Consider the following 24,250-nt stretch of genomic DNA (forward strand, 5'->3'; position numbering starts at 1 on the left):
TTCATGCTGCCACAACTACAAATGCAAGCTTAAAGCTAGCTCAGATACTTCTGCACTATTATATAGACATACCTTCAGGCAGAGTATCCTTTAACACCTGTAAAGTTAAATTGTAGGAGCAAATCTGCAATATTTGCCCCTCTGCAATATGTTCATGTTGACATTGTCTTGTTCACAGCAGTTTTGGGTAACAGGTGTCCTAACACTGTAATTCCCAACCAGAGGTGAGGCAGAAGTGTTTCTTCAGAGGATGTGAAAACTGAGACGCTCAAGCATGGCTGAAGAAGGTACATAGTAAGAAAGAACAAGATGATGACATTCCACAGTTAAAAGTTCAGTTTGATTTCAGCAAAACAGTTTTAATAAAGCTCCATTAGACTGCAGAATAGGAAACAGTGGCAGCCAGTGGATAAGACACTAAAACACGACAAGGCAACATACTTAGAGTTGTTCCGTAGAAAATGTCCCACAAAAACTAAGCAGCCACATGAGCCTTTCCCTCTTCTTCTGGTGGGAACCACAGAAGGAGGAATCTCTGCCCTTCTTCAGCTATCCCAGAGCATGCCTCAGCTATAAAGATTTGGCCATGTAAAGTAACCTTGGTTCACGTTACTTCTCTTCCGGTTCTGATTATTTCAGCAGAAGAAATTTTATTCAGTGGGAGCAAAAATGATGCATTAAAAACAATACTGTTTTAGACTGTTTATGAGTCAGAATATCTTCTAGGCTAGTCTACTCAGGCATTCAGTTTTGCTAAAGGCTTTTGCTTTAAGTGACCAGATAGTCCTAACATGGAACAGTTTTGTCCCCAAACCCGAAGGCATATTGTGGGGTTCCTAAAGTTCACTGCATCACAATCACTATGACTGAAGGGTGTGTTCAGATTTTTTTTTGTTTGTTTGGTTGGGGTTTTTTTTCTGGATTTTATTTGACAATGACTTTGTGAAACTGTTGCCAGTTCAAACACAACTGAGGGTTACCTAACGGGCAGAAAACCAGATTGAGCTAGTCAGCACTGTGCCATTCTCAACCTTAGTTTCTTTTCCTCTCCCAAACCAGCATTTCTAGTTACAATTTTCTTTAATTTGTTCTTCAAAATGCTCCCTCGCACTTGGACGCAGGCAAAATGTGCTGCTGCTTCTCCCTCACCAATACTTTCTGGTGAGAAAAGAGTAACAGGAAATTGCCTTCTTTTGTGTCTGTGCATTTTCCCCTCCTTTCTGATTTTCTCACAGAGATTTAATGTTCCTAATAAATTTTTAAGAACCCTGGATTGATGGACGGAGGCATTAAAACAAAAGGAACAGAAGTGTCCTGGCACTGCAACTAGCAGGTGGACAGCATACAAGTCATATCTGATTACCCAGAAAAGTCACTGGAATGCTCTTAAATCTACAGTCCAGGTGTGGTTTTGTGGCTCATGGTGCCCACTGCTCATGTTGAGCCACTTGATTAAATTTTGTAATGTGATTTTCTACCTAACAGTTGTGCTGTGTATTTTGACCCAATTTATGGCAACTAGAAAATGTTGTGTTTGGTGGATTTAAATGGGAAGCCTAATGCTGATTTTTTGTCCCAGCAAATATAAAACAGACAAGTCATTTTATACCTTCACACTGCACTCCACAGTCTTACGAAGGTCTCCAGAACTCTCATTTCAGAAAAACAGCAGAAGCTAACTCTGAAGGAAATCCAATCTCGCAGCAATCACTTCCCAGCCTCCACACAAACAAACTGCTTAAGCTGAGATAAAGCCATTGCAATCAGTGCCAAATGAAGGGCAATATTTTATCTTAATACAAATAAGAGAACATAGTGTACAGAGTAACAGAAAAATATACATCTTCAGCCATACAAAATGCACAAAACCTTTCCTGTTGAAAGAGTACCTTGTAGCTGACAGTCAGATATTGTTAGTTTTCTAGATGACCCTGCACTACTGAACAAGGGGAAACTGAGACCTTTTTTTTTCCCCTAGGAGATAGTTGGTAGCACTACCTGCATCCCACCAATTCCCTCCCTGTGGCTCTGGCTCTGCTAGTGTCGGACCACCCACCCCACTTCATGCCTGAGATAGCTCCACTGGATGTAGAGGCCGCTTGGGTGTTGGAGGTGAATGGGATGTATAGCCCTGAACAGGATTGCTGGGCCATACATGCTGATTAGTAGAGTTAAAAATATGGGTACAGGCATAGCTATGCCTTAAATGATCATTGTTCTTGTTCTTCAAGGGGACCAATCAATTCATGTCAGCCAGGAAGGTGGTTTTTTACCCAGGAAGGAAAAAATTCTCCTTGTGTGAGCTACGTCCACACCGCTGAGGCTCTGCAACCTTCAGTGCTGGGGCAGAAGATGTCTGAGCGTGGGCTAGCCTTAAAGCCTAGGCAAACTGGAGAAGGTAAAACTCCTCACTTGCTTTAAAAAAGTCAGTATCAAGCTAGAAAGTCAGTAGCAAATTACTTTAAACAACGGATTCTTTTCATCCATTAGTGGAAATACGGTAAGATTTTGTTGAAGGTTTAGGTCAAGGTGATAAACTGTAGGAAGTATTGGGTGTGTGTATCTGTATGGTGGGGTGTCTCTCCCACTTGCAGCTATTTATATCTCTGAGGGAAGGTTAAGGTTAGAAATTTAATAAGACAGCCATTTATTCTGTGGAGACTAACAGTCCTGGGGTTAGGATGTAATAATCATTCTTCTGCTTTAAAAATGGTTCTCTTAACAAATAGCAGTAGCTCATTGCAATTTTCAGTTATACAAAATGACATATTTTCTATGTTACTATCAAAATATTCTGCATAACATTAATTTCTGTGCACTTATTAACATATGTACAGAACAGTGTTTTCCAATAGAAATCAGTATGCTCCTTGCTGATCCTCTTTGCCCTAGATTTACCAAAACCAAACCAGAAATTAATTGTGTTAATAGTATAAAATCTCAGGAGAGAGAAAGGATTGAAGGTTTATTTCCCAGCAGCAAATGAATAAAGGAACTCCTTCAAGTCAAAGTCTAGCCAAGACGGAATTTTAACCAACGGCGGTGAATCCAGGCAAGCCAGGAATATCACACATTTTCCCGATGCATTATGTTGAGTACACAGAAGCAGAGGAATGTAAACAGACAGAAGGCACATGAAAGGCCCCAATCCATTCTCCATCTGACGGAAGTGCGAGTTTCATAATTCTGTCATCAAGAGTCTTTTCATCATTTTCTCTCTCTCAAGTTCACGCCTCAGAGTCTCAGCACTGTGTAATTAATGCACAAACAGCCAATTATGGGAACAACAATAAGTCTCAGATTTCAATTTAAAATAATTAACATTTTCAAAATACCAAAGGAGGGGAAAAAAAGGTCAGACACAATTCAGTGAAAAAGCTGATAACTGATGGCTGATTCAAAAACAAGTATCGCCTGATATTTCTGATGAGCAAACAGAGACAAGAAGAAGGATATAAAAAGGTCCACATGGCAAAACAGTTTATAATTTTATCTAAAGGCTACTGATTTCAAAGGAGGCTGGACAAGGACTCTAAAAATGGAGCAGCTACAGCAAATGCCCTTATGATAGACTACTGTTACAGCCTTCTGCTCCTTGGTGTGATCTGATATTGGGGGATATCAATATACATATATATATCTATATAGATATTTAGCTATGCTGAATTTACTACAGTCCTGCACATATCAGGATGCCATAATCAGAGCCTGAGGTCCTTGCTCTCACCAAGAGCCCAGAGGATTTGTAACCCTGGGAATGTCCTGGTTTAGTGACTCAATTTCTGATACTGTTTACCACGCTGTTCTGAAAGTTATGTATCTCAGACTTATACCAAAGTTTGAAGATTTAAATGGCATTGCAGAAACCTTGCAGCCCATTTGTGGGCAAGCAGGGGTAGAATCACCCACTTGTGCATGAGACATCTTACAGAAGCTGAGTTCAGCACTACAGCTTCAGAATTAGTTTTTCACTGGAATGATAATTTTTTAGAAGAGTAAGCAATGTTGAATTAATGTGCAGGTGCAATTAACCAGCTGCAAAAAATAATTAACAACCAAAAATGGGAATCGACTGTGAATCCAAAAGCATAAAAGATTCATTCATTATGATGTTAAAGAAATACTTTTTTCTTCATAAGCCTTGAATTATTTGTGCTCCAGAAGTACTGACTATATCCACTGCTACATTTATATTCAGTAAATTATCAGCTTGAGAAGTTCAGTTTTGATTAAATTATAGAATAAGAAGCCAGCATGCAAAACCAGTAGGATGAAAGAATAGAAAACTGAAAAGAGTCTGTAAAAAGGTGCTAGAGCTTGTTGATTCTCTGAGAAATTACAAGACCACTGTAGCTTGACATTACTAAAATAGAAAAAAAGAAAAGAGAGGAACAAGAAAGAAAACCAACGCCTGTTTTTCATTTAGAAGAACAGACATTTCTCAAACTCAGATTTCCCCCATGGACATCTAATTTCAAAAAACAAATTGTAACAGCAGTTATTAAAACAAAAGTTTTGTGGTTCAGACAAAATGACTTGCCTGTGGAAAAATCTGCACAACCCTTTGTCTCCGGGCCCTTGGTCACAGAAATGGTTCTCTCCTGGCTGCAGCAGTTAATTAAGGTAGGCTTTTCTTTATCTCAGAGCATGAGTATCAGTTACAGATATTTCTTTACATAACCCACCTATTCTGAAGTAGTGAAGCAAAAATCTTTCAGTATAAGAGAAAACGACAATTTATGGTAATTATGACAGAAAAAGGGAAATCTAGCTGATTCCTTTAATGCAGAAAACATCATAGTATTTCTGTGAAAGAACTGCACAGTACCTGTCTGCCAGCGAAATGGGCTTATGCGACGTATATACTGTCTGAACTGTTGGAGTAGGGATAGTCTCTGCCAGACACCTCAGGACAGGTGATGGAGACACCAGCGTAATCTTAGGAGATGACTGCACCCCACAGCACTGTAATTTGCTGTCTGCAAATTCTGCCTACAAAAGAAACACATGTATAGGCACACACAGAAAGAAAAAATTGTAGATTAGCTTCTGCTGGTCTCGCCATCCCTCACTACCCAATTCATTGCCAAGCACACAGTAACAGCAACTAAGAATGAGAAAAAATTGGAGGCTGTGGCTATAACCTCTCAGTGCAGCCTCTGCAGAGGCTCCACAGCCACCTCTTTTGATGCCTGAGGGACCGGCCTGATTGCAACATGCGCTGAGTGAGGTGACACCTATGGGACTGGCAGCATTCAGGTAAAATCATGATCAGTTTGGAGAATGACACTTATCATTATTGTATTTTCCCTAAAAATTATGGAGAATGTTGACAACATGAGATTTCTGGAATATCCTTCAGGAATCCTATACAATTTGCTGGTGGGTCCTCTAAATACTCCGTGTTTTGTTAACAGCTGGGAATCTGGGTTTTTAGGATTAAGTTTCAAATTCTCCATCTCTTTCCCACTTTTGCTAACTGAAACATGCCTCAAGAGAATTATTCTTTTAGTATCCAATGAAAAGCAATGTTAAAGCAATATTGGAAGTGCAGATTTAAGACAAACAGCAAGCAACCATCTCCTGTCTTTTAAGTGAAGTATTTCAGCACAATAATACTGTAGCAAAGACAGGGCTATTTTTACAACCAGAGGGGGAGGATCCCTAAAAATCAAACAGCCTTGTCTTGCTTTTTGGTGTGGGCTATTTCTTATGCCAAAGCACAGCAGCTAGTGCCTGTGGTGCATGTCTGACCCTAACCTGGAAAGAATACAGAGCAACTGCAATTGTCAATGAGTCAAGATCATTAAAACACGCTCCTACCGGTATCTATAGCCTACCTTTCTTCCTTAGTGACTGTTTCTTCTGAACCTGGTTCAGAGTCTGAGGCAGGGAGGAGGAAAAGTCACCATCATAAGAAAGCAGCTATTTCAAGAGCAATATTTTTTTGGGTCTAATTATTTCTCAAATTCTGCAACCCTCTGCAAGTGATTCACAAACTTAGTTCAAACGGTGGGAAAACTATTTGAGCCCAGGAAAGACTGGTATGTGTTAGGTTTGCTTGCTTATTGTCACTTTTTAACATGTTTAAACACATTTCTAATGATCCAAAATAACCTCTGAAGCAAAAGGAATTCCATTAATTCCACAAAATTAGTAAAATGGAAAAATGTAAAATCAACTAAAGAAACTCTCATGTGTGTAAGTAATCGCTAATAGGACCTGTTCAAAATTCTCAGTAATTCAACCATTAAAACTCAAACTTACAAACTGCAGGGTTATGAAACTTGGTGTCACTCATATGGGATCCCTGTGCTCTGAGGACTGCCATATCTTACCCTATGGCATGAGAAGAAGACATCACTCTGAAGCTGATGTAAATTCTGCCAGCCACACTGAAATTGGCAGAGTGATGACAAACTACACTTGCTGAAGAACTGCCTTGAGTCCCATAGTGTGTCTGCTCTGGATGATTATTTTGCAGTAGATATCCAAAGCATCTTTTTATACATATGTCTGATTGCACACTTAAGCCAAATATTTAACTGGTCTAAACAGATATAATTTCATTAACTTAAATCTATGTGGCTTACATGTGCCTGAGAAGATGGCCATCATGCCTGACATTTTTCTATGGAAATCTCTGAAATTCAGAGGGTTCCTGGGTTGAAGCTTATATTTAAACATCACAGGTAACCAAGTAATCTAATTTTTCATCTGATCAAATCAACACAACTTCATATACACCACCAAATTTGGAGCTATACACAAAAGGTAAAGCCTTCTAAAAGTCACTATACATAATCCTTTTCCTGCTCAATAACATTCCAATGTTTTCTTCCAAGTGGGGAGGAAAAAAAAAAGTGGAAGGTAAGGGGAAGCAAGGACAGAAAAAAAAAAAGAAAAAAAAAAAAGAAAACAATTACCAAACATTACCATCAGGGTCTGCATGTGACTGGAGACCAATCAGAGCTAGACCTGCCTGCAAGCCCTAGCAACCCTTCCCTTAGAGCTCCTGCCTGTGGTGTAGCTCTCTTCATGCCCTCAGCAGTGCCCCAGGATGATCTGAAATGCTGCAGTGGAGAGACACCTCCCTTTGGACTGGGACAGAGGGCTATGAAACACAGGACCAAAGCCACCTAACTCTCCTAATTGTTTTCCCATCTCTGTGCAGTCCCATGGGTAGCTGCTTGCTCACCACAGATATTTGTACATAACTCACTAAAAGAAATATACAGGGTCACGTGATGGATCAGACGTCATTCAGTTTTTATTGCAATGGTATTTTAAATATTTGTGATCTCAGTTTTTCTCTCCACCCTGCCCAGGAAAATGGGAATCTATGGGGAGAAGATGGGATTTCAGAAAGATTAGTTTGAATTTTGCTTTGCTTCTTTTCTCCTGACAGAACATAACAAAAATTCAACATTTGAATTTGCCATGAAATAACCATTTTCTGCAATATGGAATTTTCTGTGGGTAAGTATATCAGTATACCTTCTGTTTGTATTTTAGACTTCTGACCTCCCAATTATGAAAATGTATGTTACATAGCCCTCCTAATTTTTTTTTTTCATCCTAACTGTCAGAGATAGAAAAATAATATCTGACAATCAATACTAATTAGTGGGAAAGCTGTTTTGGGGTGCACATAATTTTGCTTAGGTAAAGGAGTACTGTGAAAGACACAAGCACTGTAACTTTGGGTTAGCTTTTATCACAACTTTATGGACTTGGCTGACATAATGAAACATTGATGTGATGTTCCTGTGTACTTTCAAAGGCACTTAATTAGAACTCAACTGTGGCACTTACACAGCTTGGGAAGGCTAACTCTGGCTTTAAAGTACCTATTTGGAGAAAAAACACATTTACATAAAAGCCCATGATCAGGTTTATTGTGAAACAAAAGCATCTTTCTTTAAATCATTAAATACAGACAGAACCTTCACATGACCCAACAGTGAATGAAGTAACTTATCTTGGATTATATGCCAGATATAGATTGCTGCAACCAGTAAAATTTAAGGTCAAAGTCTGAAATACTTCATTTTGCAAATGTAACTTTAAAATTATAAATCATTTTACATGGTGTTTATAAGCAGAGTGTTTCTTAAAGAGTAGTTAATTTTGTCATACTTTTTTGGTCATACTTTTTAGATAATGCCTCTGCCACCAAAGCAAGATTTTGAACATACTTACTTTTTAAATTGCCAGATAATTGTTTTCTGTTTGTACGTAGTTTACCTCACCAAAATCCCTAAGTCACATCTTCTGTGAATATTTAACAAGAATGAAGTTCAATATTGGATTCAAGTTCTTGGGTTAACATGAGAGTTTGTACAAGGATGCCATTGTAGTCATTCACACACCAACTACAATTCTTTAAAGTTCAGTTGTACATTCAATGAAAATCAGGGCTCTCTTTGTGATGGCACAGCAGGTGGTTTCAGGCAGGAGGCCATGCAATTGCTGGACAGAGGACTAAATCTTCCCGTTCCCTTAATGCTCCCTGTAAAGATGTTATGGAGCTTCATCAGTGTCCTCTACAGTCCTGAAATGAACAACATTTTGGGACTGACTTCATTAGTAGTGAACCTTGACCTTTAACTTTTAGTCCTCTGTCTATTAAGCAGCAATGTCTGAATGCAGGCAACATTTTGTATAATGGGAATATTTAACTGCTTCGTACTCTTAATTTCTGCTTGGAATTTATCTTTTTTTTAAATTTTTTGAGGACTGCTTCGTGCATAGATTTCTGACACTTTAAAAAATAAGTTGGAATTGTGTTAAAACACAGTTTTTTATTTGCACATTCTACTTACAGAAAACTGTGGTACTGTTGTAAAGGGATCGAAAAAAGGATTAGATGTATCAGCAGGGAATGTCTTTATCTTTAAAAAAGATAAAGAAAAAGATGTTACTTTCAGAGCATAAAAATGCAAAAGAAAAAAAAAAAAAAGCAGCAAAGCATTGCAACTACAGTGACATATCCAACAAATCAGAGCAGTTCAGCAGTGCTTGGACCAGACCCAAAAAAGACCCTTCCAAAAATGCATACAGAAACCTGATGATGAATAGTCAAAGCATAAATATGAAAACTTGATAAATTAATTTTACCATGTAATTAAATATCTTGAGCAAATACAGAGCTGGTTGCATACAATATATCTTCCAATTCTGTCACCAGAATTATTGTGTGATTCTTTCAGCCAGCACTACATTTTAAGATATGCAACATGAAGTGCAGGAGCAAATTTTGCTGTACAGGAACTTTGGCTAAAGAACTTGTCCTTTAAATATTTTAGACTTCCAAATTTTCACTTACACTGTTGCTACCAAAGACAAACAATCACCCAAGGTGGGATCAAAAGAAAATCATATATTAAAAAACCATGGAGACAGCTGTTTGTTTCAGGCAGCTAGGATGCCCTGTGTTGAGTAGAGGGCTGTGGACCCAAGATGACCCTTGGAGGGTTTTTGAAACGTGCATGGAAACAAAGAGGAGCGAGACCAACATATCCATGCGCCAAGAGGGCTTGGTTCATGAGGATATAGTCACTGGTGTGACCAGACCCTGCTGGAAGTCACATCTGCCCTTAACGTAGCTTTAAACATTAGCTGAAATTAAAAATATGTTAAAAGCAGCAACAATTTCTGTCCCACTTTATTGTGAATGCTGTTTCTCATTATTTTCCTTTTTAGAATGCAGACATTATTATTCATTTATTCAGAGAGGACAAAATAGCACATAAACATTTGAATTTGAACTGCACTTCATGCTTTCCTTTTGGAAAATTACATTTTTCACTGTAAAGGTGTGTTTTTCACTTTATTACAGAAACTGCTGTGCATTGCTTTTGTTATGCATGTATTCAATCATAATTTACTAACTACAGCTATACAACTGTTGTCTAATAATGAGGAAAGCTACCTTAAGGGCCCTGAGCCCCTGTAGGCCAAAGAAAAACCTGGAATTATGACATCAAATATAATTAAGTAAATGTACAGTGTTTATTTTGCAAATAAAATAGCAGAAACATATTGGCTTATAAGGGCACCAAGGGAAATTAACAGCTATCTTTGGGCTTCCTTCTGCAAACATGTGGAATTAAGCTTAGCATTAATTGTCAGGCTTCTTACACACGAGGAGTATGGATAACAAAGATACGTCAAGCATGTAAATGACTTTTTAACAGAGTAAAGGTGTTTGTAAATCAATTACACAGGCACAAATGAGCTAACAACACTGAGAAGGAGAAATAATTTCAAATTACAATTTTCTATGCAAACTTATTAAAGGAAGTTTCACAGTCCTTTTACAGTCCTATATTCATGTCTGTTAGCAAAGTGTATGTATGTCTGCTGTATTGCTGATTGAACCTAGCTCATTAGACTGACACAGTATAGCTCCTCACAAGTTTGTTATTTTACATTATACCCAGAGCCAAATCTGGACAGCTATAGCATATCTCACTCTTTTGAGAGACAGCAAATACCCATGAGCCCAGGCTGACATTCTGAGGTTATGAAGGGTTTATAATATGATGTTACAGTACAAAGTACAAGTATACTCAGTTACAAATAAAATCTTTGAGCCAAAGACAAACAGGGATGGGAATCTGGTTGCTCATGTGCCACATGAGTTTGATATCCCACAGCTAAAATCTCTCCAATTTTGCCAGTTAGTCTCATTACAGAAATGAAGCATGGTTACTGAACACAGGAAAGAAAAATTATGCAGAATAAGGAGACTCCACTGAGATTTGGGAGCAGAGGCACATAACAGGAATCAGCCTGATCACATGCTGTGACCCACAGCCATGCAGAATGCCCTCTTGCAAAACCAGCAATCTGTGGATGTGTGTGAGGCCAGCCTATGCATCAAAACAGGGCAAGAAATGGCCAATCTGGTTTAGTTATCAGTGGGAGTCTGTCTCTCAGGGAACTGTGCTATTTTAATCTTGAGAATAGGAAAATGTTGACAAATGAAAGGCTCATTGGATTATGAACCCTTCAATTTCTGGTCTTTTAAACAAAGTGGAAAGAGAAATTAGGGAACAGAGGGGGAAAACCCATACCTGTGTTCAATTTAAGAGTGACAAACAAACCACCCTGCTTAGCCTTTAGTATTTACTCTTCCCCCCATATTTTTTTGCCTCTGAGAACAGACCACTGTTACTCAAAAGGCACAACAGAGTTTATTGGTTTGGCTCAGGCCTTGATTAAATTATTGCTGCCAGCTTCCATAGGCAAGGCAGAGAGACAACACTGTTGTTGCCTCTTCAACACTGGCAAGAAGTTCTTATCTATTAATGGGACAGTGTGGAAAGCATCACTTTGAAAATTGGTTTATGTGAAACTTGATTTGGAAATTTGAAAGGTCTCTTCAGCCAGGAATATTACTTAGATTACTTTGACCTAACTGTCCTGCATGTTTACCATGGCCAGCAGTAGCAGTTGCCAGGACTTGGAAGGGGGAAGAAAATTCCCACTCCACCACACAAGGAAAGCAGCATCATGGGTGAGTCTCTTCCTTACCCTTGCATTGGAGTTGAGTTTATTGCATGAAGTCAAAAATCTCAGAGTAGCTCAGAAAGAAAAACAACTCCCTGAGCAGAACCTAAATGTTATGCCTTCCCCACACAGCCTCTCTCCCTGTCCTAGGTGGAAGACATACCATACCTTTAAATATCTCAACTCACAGGGAAGAAGCAGACTCTTAACTTTTCCAGGGTGCTTTCTTCTCCCTGTCATGGCAGCATCAGTTGAAAGATGCCACCTGGGAACTGAGAACAGGAGAAAGGAAGAGCCAACTCTACCACCTACTTCAAAGCTGCAGTTCCTCCAGCATCTGGAGACTCTCAGCAGCTTCCAGGCTTTACCTGGGATGGCACACACAAAGGGAAAAGGAGAGGGAAGAGGAAGTGGGCAGTTCCATGTGCAGGTTGATCTCGTGAAGCTGAACTCTAGCTGCTCAGAGAAGTGAAACACAGTAGCTGTCAGTGCATGGATTGCCTATAGACCAGAGTGAGGTTTGCTGTCTGCTTTGGTATGAAGCAAAACAAGTAACATCTTAAAGTCTACAGCTGGGCACAATTCCTGTCCTGGCAGATGGAACAGCAATCTCTCCCACATTACTCAGATAGGCATTTTCTGGTACAGTCAGGCTCTTCCACGAGAGCAAAAGGGACTAACTGGTGTCACAGGGGCTACAGAAATAGCATGAGCAACAAGGGTTTAGAGCTGTGCTCTCCTTAACAGCACAGACAGGCTTTTAAGTACAGAACTTGACTTCAAGCACACTTGCTCTCTCTCCAGGAGTGCCAAGAGTCTTGCAGCCAAAGTCACAGCCATAAGACAACCTCTTAGGCAGGCCCCATGAGTAACTGTCAGGTGGCAGGGCCATGGCATGAAAGGGGAGGGAAGAAGGCTGGCATTCCAGCAGCATCTCACATGCTGAGGGCTTGTTTCATAACCTGAAATGCCCCTTGCTTGTAAGGTCAGGGAGCAGTACCATAGCAGAACTACCTTGGACAAGTAGCTCCTTGTCTGGAATATTTAGCTTGGCAAGTTGAGAATTTACTAAGCTTAAAAGAACAGTTGACTCTCAAAAAAAAAAAAAAAAGAAAAAAGAAGAAAAGAATAATAAAGGATTGGCATAGTCTCAAGAGAAGTCCAATGGTTGAGCAATCTTTAAGGTGAAAAATCTGAAAACCAGTCAGATATAACAGTCACATCGATTTTCATGGGGAAAAAAAAGCAAAAATTTATTCCTTTTTATTTTATGCTAGTACTTTAAGATTTTTATTGCATTATTGCTGTCCATTGGAGTGGATTCCTCCAATATTTTGGAGGAATCTTTGCCACAGCGAGAAAGAATTAACACATTGATTTTCCTTGACATTTATATAGCAAGGGAGAATGAAGAAGCGTGAAGGAAGAAAAAGGACAAGAATCTTCCCTTTTCTTTGCATTTGTGCAAAGAATTCTTCTGGATGAAATTTCAAATCTCAGTAAAAACAATCGCACATTCCTGAAACACTTTTTAGATGAGTTAGGAGGAAAAAAAAATGTAACTTTCTCATATAACCAAATGAAAGTGGAAGGCGATAAAGAAAGAGTACTTTTGTTGAGTTTATTGATATAAAATCAGCTATTTTGGTATTTCTATCAAAAGGGAATATTACTAATGTCCTTGCTTTGGCAAAAAATGCTACTTCTGGGAGAAGAGGGCTTAATTTGGATATGTTCCCTTGCCCTTGGAATATCACTGCCCTGGCACAATTATCCTTCCACCAAGGTCCAGAAACATTTTCTGCTGCTTACAGTTTGCTTCACTGCCATCCCCTGCATCTTGACTTGGAGGCATTTGTAACATTATGGTGAGGATGTGTGATCTCAGTTGGTTTGCACTGTCACTTTATACACTGACCAGATGGAAGACAGACTTTAGGCTAGACTCTTCACTGGATTCCCATGCAGTACAGCAAGAAGAGGCAGAGCTGCTAACACCTGAAGCAGTGCCATAAATAAGGCCCTCAGGATACACATAGAGCCAGAGGAATATTCTGTCATGCTTTATTTCAAAATACACAATGTAAGTTGAATACCATCATATCTATACAGCACAGAGACTTGTTTCTACTCATCAAATTAGAAAGGGACATTGGCTGAGATGTCTGGAGGATATTGCAATAGCATTTCCCTGTCCTAACATGTGACATGACTAAAAAATACCAGTTAACCATTAGACCTGGTTTCCAAAACCAGTGTGAAGATTCCAGGCTCTGTATTTTTCAGTAAAGCTCCTTGCCTGATGTCATACCATTTCAGTGGCTGAAACGAATACTGAGCCAGAAAATGTAAAAACTCAAAGAGTTTCTGGTATTTTTTACCATGCAATATCTACAGGGACAAACAAATTCTTTTGAGTGGGAGCAGTTTCAGGCTCAAATGATCCAACACTCAGATTATGTCAACCCCAGTTCGTGTCCTTCTCATGTGGCAACATAACCAGCAAGACAGGTAGGCATAATCACTGCCAGGATGCACAGGGAGAAAAATAGACCAAAATAGTGCAGCAAACTTGCAACAGGACAGAAACAAAAATCAGCAATATTATTGACTAATTAGTCTTGGAAAAAGCTGTGTGAACTTAATGCCCTGATGAACCATATTTAGTGCAAATCCCACACATGTTGCATCACAGGCCACCTTCTTCTCATGGGATGCAGGATTTTTTTGAATTCATATCCAGGTGTTGGTGAGAGCAGACAGATTTTGTTCACACTCATTAAAGAGGGCATTTCTGCAGAAATGTACTATTGAAAACACCCTAAAGCACCAAATGAGAAGTTTTTAAGAGGATGGGTTTCTGCACAAGCTACTAAGCCAGGGAGGAAGAAACTACATGTTCAGAACCTCCCTGCCCTGTCACTCTCTCTGAAGAGACAACATTGGAAAATCTCCTTCATAGTTCCATCTGGTATTTGGGTCTCCCTTATCTTGCAAAAAACTAGGGGAGTCTGGAGATCAAGGAAATACTTCCAAGAATATTCTTTGATTCCCGAGAACCACGTAAGTGCATCCAAGTCTTTGACTCATCTGATTTGGTGTGAGTTTCCACAGGACCACTGTACTGCAGTACAGAGTCCCGATTCCCACAGGTACCGTTTCATTCTTTCTGGTAAACTGAAAAAGCTCCACTTTGAAAGCTCCATGTTCATCCCACAGTATCTTTGATGAGACAAGTTCTCTTGGGGCCCCCTGAAATGGTGAGCTTGCTGCTCCTCTGCTCACTGATGTACACCAGCCCTTCTTTGGACCTTGCTGCAGGCTGAGTCCTCTTGCCCTGGAACATGACCTGGCAGCATACACCACCTTTTTGATGTCTCACCAGCAGCTTGTACTTTCCTCTCCATCAGGTATTTTCCTCCCTCTTAGAGGGATACTGTGCAATCCTTCCTAACATAGAGGCATTGTCAGGAGGTGGCTATGTAGCTCCTTGACTGTGCTCCAGTGACTTCGGTCTCCCAAATGGATGTCAAGGGAGTTCATAGGAGTAGAACATGTAGAAGGTTCTGTCTCTGCTAAAGCTTGGATTTGCTGCAGTTCTAGATTTTCACAGATACTTCTTGCATAATAGTTTGTGGCTGCAGTATAAACTATACACTATTTGCAAGCAGGTCTACCTAAATCACAGTGGTTAAGATGCCCTGGATATAAGCCTGAATCTTCATGTCAGCTTCTGTAACAATTTACAAGGACAGCCCAACAAATTTTGTTGGTGCTAGTATATTTTTTATGCTACCTTTAGGGATCAAGTACCCTAGATTTTCACTCTAAGGACTGTAATTATGGGTTGCTAGCAAAGGGATTTCAGAGGTATTGGGAGAACATGAGGGACGACAGTAATAGTGTTACTAAATCAGTCCAGCATCTCTACAGCACATTGGAAGAAAATGCATGTCCTGGATCATTTTTAAGACATAACTTTGCCTTGTGAATATTTTTGAGAAGACATTCTTCAAAAGGATACAGAATAAGAACAATTCAGATGTGACAAAACAAGACAGTGTCCATTATCTCACAGTCTTCAGGATTTTCAGGATTCTTTCGCTGGTGCTGTGAAGGTGAGCAAGCTTAAGCAGAACATAATCACAGAATGGGTTGTCAGCCCAGTCACCATCCCCTGAGGAAAACGTGGCAAGGTAAAATGATGTAACAGTCTTGGTGGGTTGGCTAAAATGCAGACTAAAGATTTGCTTGGTCTTTGTTTAAAACACAGAAATTAAACAAACAGAAAGCAGTAGGTACCCACTGTATATGGTTGCTCTCCAACAGATGCTGCATTACTTGCATTTCTGGGACAGCTAATGCAAAGTTACCTTTCTTGTCCCTTGGCTTTTACCAATGAAATCAACGGTGATCCAGTGGTTGGTGCCTACACCATGTGCACAGCTAACAAAATCAAGTGGCATCTCGGCAGATGGAGGCTGTTTTCACAGAAGAAAGTCACTAAAGATGGATAACATTAAGAGGAGGAAATGAGTGTTGTGATTCCTGCCAGTGGAGAGTGCCCCAGGTAAGACATATAGTTCCCAGTTTCACTGCTAGCAAGCAGACTGTATTTTGTACCGGATGGAAAAACTCACCCCTTACCACACTTGATTATTTCCAAGTATAGACACTGATGGCTCATCACCCAATAACTATTAGTTCACCAAGACTTATTAACATGGAGACTTCAAACCCAGGAACATTCCCACAAAGGCTGATTAATAACCATGTAACACACCTGCCCTTTTTTAGAACCCTCAGGATCACATTCCTGTCTTGAAAAGTTATGACACATTGGCACAAACAGTGTACTGCTTGACCTTAGTCCAACAGAAACAAATAGTTTGTCTCTCAAGTGTAATCAGTCTCTACTTGTGTAAGAGCAAAAGCTGGCTGAAAGTCCTCAAGTGTCTAGAAACTCAACCCATCACAGTCTCCTTGAATGTCAGGATAGTAAGAAATACTTTGCACCAATTTTCTGTCCTATTTTTCTGGGCTATTGAGCTCTGATAAAATCCCCAGGAGTTTATACAGTTCATTATTATAAAGGAAAAGAATAGCACAGGTAGATTAAAGTCAGTGGAGCTGCAGAAAAAATGTTAAAATTACAAACTGGTGCACTATTTATAAATCTATACAGAAGAACACTTGAGTGTATTTTCAACTTCAGCATGTGACCAGTCCCAGGGACTACCTCAGCCTTAATCTGTGCATGTGCCTACAAATTTTGGTGACCTCTCACAAGTTATGATCTCAAGTACACATAAGAGTTCTGACTGCTGTGCTGTGCTGCAACTGCCTCGCTACTCTAAATGTCTACACTGAATTAAGCTTCTATAAGACAATAATAATTTCCCATCATAATATGTCACCTTTTTCAACCTGCATCAAGGAAGTAGAGCATTGCTTCTTTAAATGTAGTGGATATAAAACTATTTGATCCTATCAACTCCAGCTGGAGTAGAAGCTGAAAGTTTATAAGAAGCAATGTGTTGCTTGGTTTAAGATTCATGCATGAACAAATTCAATCCCATATCTAGTAAATGTTTTGTGATAAATTTTATAAATAAAAACCTATTTATTCATAACCTCATTCCCTTGACTATGAATCATTCATATTGCCAGCCATCAAGCATTAAATAAACACAAAGATTCTGTCTTGACTGCAAGTAAAATCTAGTTGTGTTCGAACACAAGAGCTCATTAGGCATATACAGATTCAAACACCTGCATTGTAACACTATGCCAATTCAGTGCCGTGAAACATATCAGATGCCTCTGTGTCTGAGGGATATTACCCTAAAAGCCAGTCTCCCAGTCTGAGACACTGCACTCAGATATGTCCCAGGCTAAAGAGATTAGTCCCAGCCAAGGGATAATACAAATCAATTAGGGCTATTAGCACATAACTCACTCTTGCCCATCCTTAATTACAAAAGAAATATCTCCTTTGGACCAAGAGCACAAGTATAGAACTCTTCTGCTTGGCCCAGGAATGACAGCAGTTTCAGTGCCAGAAGGCCGTTCTCATTTGAGCAGAGCTCTGATTCCCCCTATTTTGTTTATTGAGCAAAGGATTGGGAAGATCCATTATTAAAGACATCTCTGTGAAGGCAACTGAAGAGCATTATAATGTTGCAGGGAGCAGGAAAAGTAAAATGGAAATGAGAGAGAGGCCAGACAATGACAGTCCTCTCCCCAGAGATCTGCTTGTGGCACCTCTTCAAGGGAAGAAATAAACTGTGAATAAAATGTTATAGGCAGATCCTGGTCCTCAGTCACCAACTTCCTGTCCATCCCAACAGGAGCTCACAGCCCCCAAACTGGGGCTGAACATTTCCTGTAAGGCATGTTTCCAACACCACTGCCTCAAAGACCCCTTCCCACCACCATGTGGTGATGGAGGAGGTGAAAACACTGTTGTCTGGCAACTCTGCTGATGTTGTGGTCCCTGGGAAGATTACAGTTTACTCTTGCAGTTCAGAAAAATCCTGAAGTCTTCTGAAATGTAAGAGGAGCAAAAACTGGTCCAGTCAACTTCATAATTTGGAAATGATGAGGGGGCTTACAGTGTTTACTTTTAAATTTCTTCCCAAGAGCCCTGGGATAGCTGCAGGCTAAGACCCAGGATACTCTCTTTTCTTGGGGGAGGGTAAGAGCAGGGTGTCGTTCTGATTTGTTGTTGGGTTTTGGTTTTTGGATTGGTTTTGGGATTTCTTTTGCAATCTCATGCCTGGAGCTTTTTGAGTGTGCCGCCTATGAGCTTGGGAACTAACTGTTCCTGGAGCACGAATATGCCCAACTTGAGCCACACTACAGATGTACAGAAAAGCCTTTATCCAAACTGCCTCACCACCCTGCTCATGGTGAGGAAGAAAAGAGAAAGCACAGTTTCTTCAACCCTTTCTCCAAACCAGTAGCAGCAAGACAGGAGAAGGCCAAAATTGCTTTAGAGGCACCACAAACATGGGCTGTCCTGACCACAGATATTTTGAAGAGAACAAGCTTTGTCTGAAATCTGGGCAGCTCAGACACTGATGCAAACACATGGATTCTATCTATATGTGAGCACTTGAGCTTCATGGTTATAAATTTCGACAGTTTGCTCAACTTGGCTGCAGCATGAAATGAGTGCCAAATTGTGCACAAATTCAGGTGGTCAGAAGACCACTGTACTTGGCACATGACTTCCCATCTCCAGCACTGCCAACAGGGCTCTCAGCAGAGCATGTGCACATGGCTGGGTGTATATGCCAGATGGCAGGGCCAGCTCCTTCATCACAATCCATCCTGGCAATATCTGGTACTTCGCCAGAAGAGGCCAGATGACATTCTGCAGCACTGGAGCGCTTGCAAGATTCTAGTCAACCTTTTGACAAAGGACCAATAAATGACATTAACTTGCTAAATGAGTTTTATAGAGGTTTACTTTCCTGACCTCACCAGCTGCATCTCCTAGAAAGTAGGAGCATTTGGTCTTGGTTTGCTGAAAATGAGAAGAATGCCATACCATAAAGCAAACCATAAATCCATAGTTCTTCCATAGTGATTATTCTGTGGACAAGTTCCAACGAATAATTCTGAGAAGTATGCAAGAACTGCTTTCTATTAATCAGACTTAAAATGGTTGTACAGGATATCTAACTCTGTAGAATTTTTCTTCCTCAGCTCAAAACAGTTTAGCATTTTTTTTCAAAGAATCATATAAGGGATATGAACAGAAGGGAACCCTTCCTACTAAGGTCATTGGTTTGCAATCCAGTTACCATGATAGCTAATAAGTTAGAATTAGGAAACTCCTGCTTTCTTTCTCCCACAATTAACTCACAATTTTCTTCTATGATATACAATGTCTGGGACAAGGCACAGAACTGTGGAATTACCATAGATGGGCTGAGGTTTATGAAAACTTCAATTTTATCAGTTTGACTTACTGGTTATTCTGCTATTGCTATTCCTCTGAGTTATAAGATTTGTACTAAGCTTTGTATAAAGTCATAGCAAAAGATCTCTGGATGTAAATCTCAGAAGTCAATTATTGTATTTCTGTTTTGGTTTTGCTAGCTAGTAGACAGACTACAGAAAATAAAATATATATTATGCTTCAGTAGAGAATTTACCCACTGTTGTGAATAACAGCAAAAAGCAGAAGAGGCCAGAAGAGAAAGTCTCTGGTCGCTTAGGTACCAATGGTAGCTCATCAAAAAGGACTGCTACTGCTTAGAAATTCTCATCAGAAAATGCCTATCTATTGAATATGTATTGCCCTGAATGTGTTACAAAAGAAATGGTGCTGATTCAATTTTCTCTATATTTAAAAAATAAATTTTAAAAAGCTTCAATCAGCACTTTGTCAGTGTAGTTTTTACTGCCTAATTCAGAAATGACATTTTGCTTGGAAACGTGAGTTCATTGAAATTAATAACCCAACATCATTTGAAAATGAACCACTATTTAATTTTAAATTGCCCTGATCTTTTTAGCTACCCTTCTTACTACTCTCTGACATTCAGTTTAGGATATTTTCCAATACAGGCTTTTGAAAGGAAAATGTAGACAACCAGATATCACTTTTCAAAGAAGAAAAAAAAATTCCTATGAGTTCTGATTATTCAACTGTGTGGCAAATAAAAAGAAAGTTTACTTGATCTTTTTGCTGGTTTTACAAATTGTGTCACTCAGCCAGTCAAAAAACTTCAGAAAGCAGATGTTCCTATTTTCTGCTGAAGCCTGGAGATATTCAACTGAAATTTCACAGAACAGCCAAGCTGTTAGTATCACACTTGTTATCACACTGGAAAAATGTGAATTAGAATTACACATATATCAGTTCATTAGATGGTTGGAAAGAAAACAAACACACAATAGTTACTCACTGAAGTCTAAATGCAATTGTCACTAATCACAGTGAGGAAGAGAAATTAGGAACTTTGCATCTGCTGAGACAAAAGGAATAATGTACTTCTCAGGTCAAAAAAAGGTGATCAATATGCCTTTATCAAAAGTCTTTGTGACATAATAGCTTCATCACTGTACTTGTCTCATCAAGAGCAAATGTAAAAAGATATACCTGGTTTTAGTCTTTGCACATAATCTAAGCATTCCTGTATGACATTGATTATTGCTGAGTGAAGAGGAGACTCAGCCAGTACAAAAAGATGGTGCTTTATACTCTATGTCTGGGAAGCATTGTCTATGTATTGTTCACTTTTATTCTTCTTAGGCAGATGTTACACTTGATTACTGCTGCTCAGAACATGGAATATATTTGCTTGAAAAATAAAGCAAGTATCTTAAATAAAAAAGATGTATGATTGAACATATCAGACCTGATTTACAACAATTCATGGGTTATAAAAGCTTTGCTAAAGATTTGTCTTCTCTGTTTGCTGTAGGAGGTAGATGCCAGCTGGTTTAAAATGTTTGCTTGCATTTACTTGATTCCTTTTGTTTACTCTGATGTTGATTTCAAGCAAAAGAGAAAGCTGCTACTGGCATGGAATGATCCTTTATTTTTTTTCTGAGGAGGCAGGAGAAAGGGATTTCAGGTAGTTTTCCTCTTTTCCTTTTTTTTTCTTTCTTTTTTTTTTCTTCTTTTTTTAAGCTTCAATAATGTTCATGACCCTCAAGTTTTCTGACCTTCCTAAACACTGCTGGAGTGGTGGCAATCTATATCACTTCAGAGATGCTGAGAAAAGCTCTGGACTAAAAATGATTAGGGCACTAATTGCACAAAAAGTGAAGCACTCAGATAGTCTTGGACTGCCCTTTCTGCAGTGTTTGGCAGATGCTCTCCATCATCAAGGAGCAGACTCCCTGGGACCTTGCCTGTCAGTCGGCCTCAGGTCACCATTACTGCAGTCAAGCACATCCTATAACCCCTCCCATAAACTGGTCAAACTTTAAAATAATTTCAGTAGTACTTCCTTTTGGAGTACTACTCCAGAAACTACACTGCTTGCAAACATACTTTATCACTCCTACAGTCCTCAGGAGAGCCATCTGTGAAACCCCAGGGTTTCATAGATTATTTGACCTAAAGCTAAGTAATTTTGTTTGTAGGCTTAATGTTCAGTCCCACTAAGGAATCTGGAGCAGATTAAACCATCCAGCACCTACCTACATGTGCAGCTGCGACACCACAACCTCAGTCCTCCAGCTTCACAGGCAAATCTGGAAACGGCCACTGAACCACCCATCGTGCAGGCACAGCAAACATCCCACCACTGTGCAGCAATCTCACAGTCATTCGCTACAGAGCATTTTCTGTCTTTGCAGGCACACATGTTCCACAGGATCCTCCAGTTGTCTGGTGTAAGTATCTTCTCAAATGAGACCCCATCTGCTGAGGCCTGCTATGGAGTCCAGCCAAAGCCTTAAGTTCCAGGACCAGCTCTGCTCACACAATCGGGCAGAAACCAGATTTACTGATAGGCATTTGCACATTTTATAACTTCTACCACCACAGGTGCATGGAATGCCAGAGAATAGATAGGACAGCATATAAAAACATAAAAGGCGACAAAAAATAATTGTACGTGGCAGAATTTATCACCTCTCCAGGGAAAAGATTCTGCCCTCTTGATCCAAACTATCTTCTGACATTGCACCTTACCTTCATCTCAAGTTTTATAAAATATTAGCCAGTGGACCACTGATTATTTAAAAGCACTGAATTATATGATACATGCCTCAAGTTTTTTTCTGTTTAACACCATTTTATCATGGGGTCCACAGGTGCAAAGTCAGCAATGGATTTCACTTTGAGGATCTTTTTATTTTTTTGAGAATTCACTTTCAATTAATTGAAGAAATAGAAAAGTGTTGAATCATCCGTCATATATATACAGAGTGCACCAAGTTGTTCTGCTCAGTATACAGATAACGGGGAAAAAATATATTGAACCAATGAATTTAAATCACTTAAAACAGAGGAAAAATAAAAAGTAAATGTAGAAGCTTAGAGTTCGTATTTTAGAATTCTCTCTTGTTTCTTCACTGACTATTTCTATAATGGATGAATGGCAGAAAAATCTGTAAATAACAAATCTCTAAATAGCAGTCAAAGAGTTTTAGGTAATTTAGTGAATTTTAAACTAAGATTCAAGGGGCTGTCTCTGAGCCTGACACTCCATTATCTTTCATGTTAGTAATTCAACAGACTGCTTATGAAACTGGCATCCACCAATAAAGCCCTGTACTTTGCAGAGCTACATATTAGTCACAAGTCCTATTTATAATTCTTTATGTATTGACCCATTTATCTGGTTGCCCAAAGACTATGATTGTTCTAAAATGTTCTAAGTCCCATCCCTAGTTACTGACATGCCTTATATAACCTAAATGATGCTCAGGTAACCTGCATCTGCTTGATTCAAGCTGTGTGCTCCCAGGAGCCTTTATGCTGGATGGGCCCTGAGCACTTCCTGCAAATCCCCAGTCAAATGTTCATGCTGAGTTTGACTGAGCCTTACAGTGCACCTCTTTGCAATGTGTTCTCATCCAGCTAGTGCCCTTTTCTTGCAGCAGAAAAGAATCTTCCTTTGCAATATGAGTAAATTTAGAATATTCCTTGAGTTCACATGGAACTAGATTTGTCTGTTGCTGTAAGTTTTTTGTATTGATGTTGTTTGCTTTAGCAATTGCTGTTCTTTGCTTTATCTTAGCTTAATATGGAGTTAAAGGGCATGAACTTGAAACTGGGAATAAATGTGCATTTGACATCCTGTTTGCTGCTTTTACTTTTTATTTCTATGTGTAACAAACAAACTGTTTCTTTTTGCAAATTCTTTTGCTCATAATTGGCCATTGTATGTAAATCTGAGTGTGCAAATGCTGTTAATTGAGAAGCTGGCTTGGGAAATAGCATTTTTAATACTCCCCTTTGAATCCATTGCATACTTATTGCATCCAATTTATCTTATACTAAGAAACTTTTTGTTGTTGTTTTTGTGATGAAGATGTAAAAGTAGAAAGGTTCTAATTCTGAAATATATCACCCAGTCTTCAACAGTCCTATTTTTTCTTCAGTATGTAGTTCACCGTCAGTAAAGCATTTATAAATTTGTCTCTGAGGTGTTTCAAAGATCTTGGGGGCATGCAGAGATACTTGATCTATACTTTCAGTCAGTTAGATAGTAGATACATGCTAATGTTCTTATCACATATCAGTCTTGAATTACATTATACTCAGTCTCGTTTAGAATTCAATGCCAAAAGCACTGGTTATGGAGGTATTAGAGTTTGATATGTTTGCCTGTCTTCCACTGTAAAATTGCTCTGCACAGAAAGTGAAAAGTTCTTCAAAATGAAGGCAAGAATTACTGAACTCACTTCCCATTCTGTTATTTGGCTTATTGCAACCTTGCAAAATTTTCATAAAAATGTACCAAGTAAAAATTAAATTAACTCTTCTTTATTAATAAAACAAACATTAAAGGGGAATAGAATGGAAAGATACATTACTTATTTTGCTCGATTCACTACCTCTTACTCACTATATACTATCTACTGAGAGTTTGCAGGGATGTTTTATCACCTCCATCAAGATACAAAAACTTCTCCCATTTTCTCCCTGAGCTGACTCACTTTTGACCTGGTTACCTTCACTTTATTTCCAAAATAGTAGATAATAATGCATTAAATTCTGTACACTTTCAGACTAAGTGAGATCCCTTTGAATGAACAG

General features: G+C 39.1%; 1 protein-coding gene across 1 annotated transcript in view; it reads right to left on the reverse strand.

The window, feature by feature from the left end:
• Positions 1-24,250, reverse strand: part of EPB41L4B (erythrocyte membrane protein band 4.1 like 4B) — a 191,757-nt gene that overhangs the window by 23,696 nt on the left and 143,811 nt on the right. Inside the window, exons 26-27 of the mRNA XM_031055636.1 lie at positions 8,826-8,894; positions 4,829-4,992 (exon numbers count right to left, since the gene is read on the reverse strand). Of these exons, the coding sequence (XP_030911496.1) occupies positions 4,829-4,992; positions 8,826-8,894 (233 nt within the window). The remainder of the gene's footprint in view (positions 1-4,828; positions 4,993-8,825; positions 8,895-24,250) is intronic.

Source organism: Geospiza fortis, unplaced genomic scaffold (genome assembly GCF_000277835.1).
Source record: "Geospiza fortis unplaced genomic scaffold, GeoFor_1.0 scaffold206, whole genome shotgun sequence".
Classification (NCBI taxonomy): domain Eukaryota; kingdom Metazoa; phylum Chordata; class Aves; order Passeriformes; family Thraupidae; genus Geospiza; species Geospiza fortis.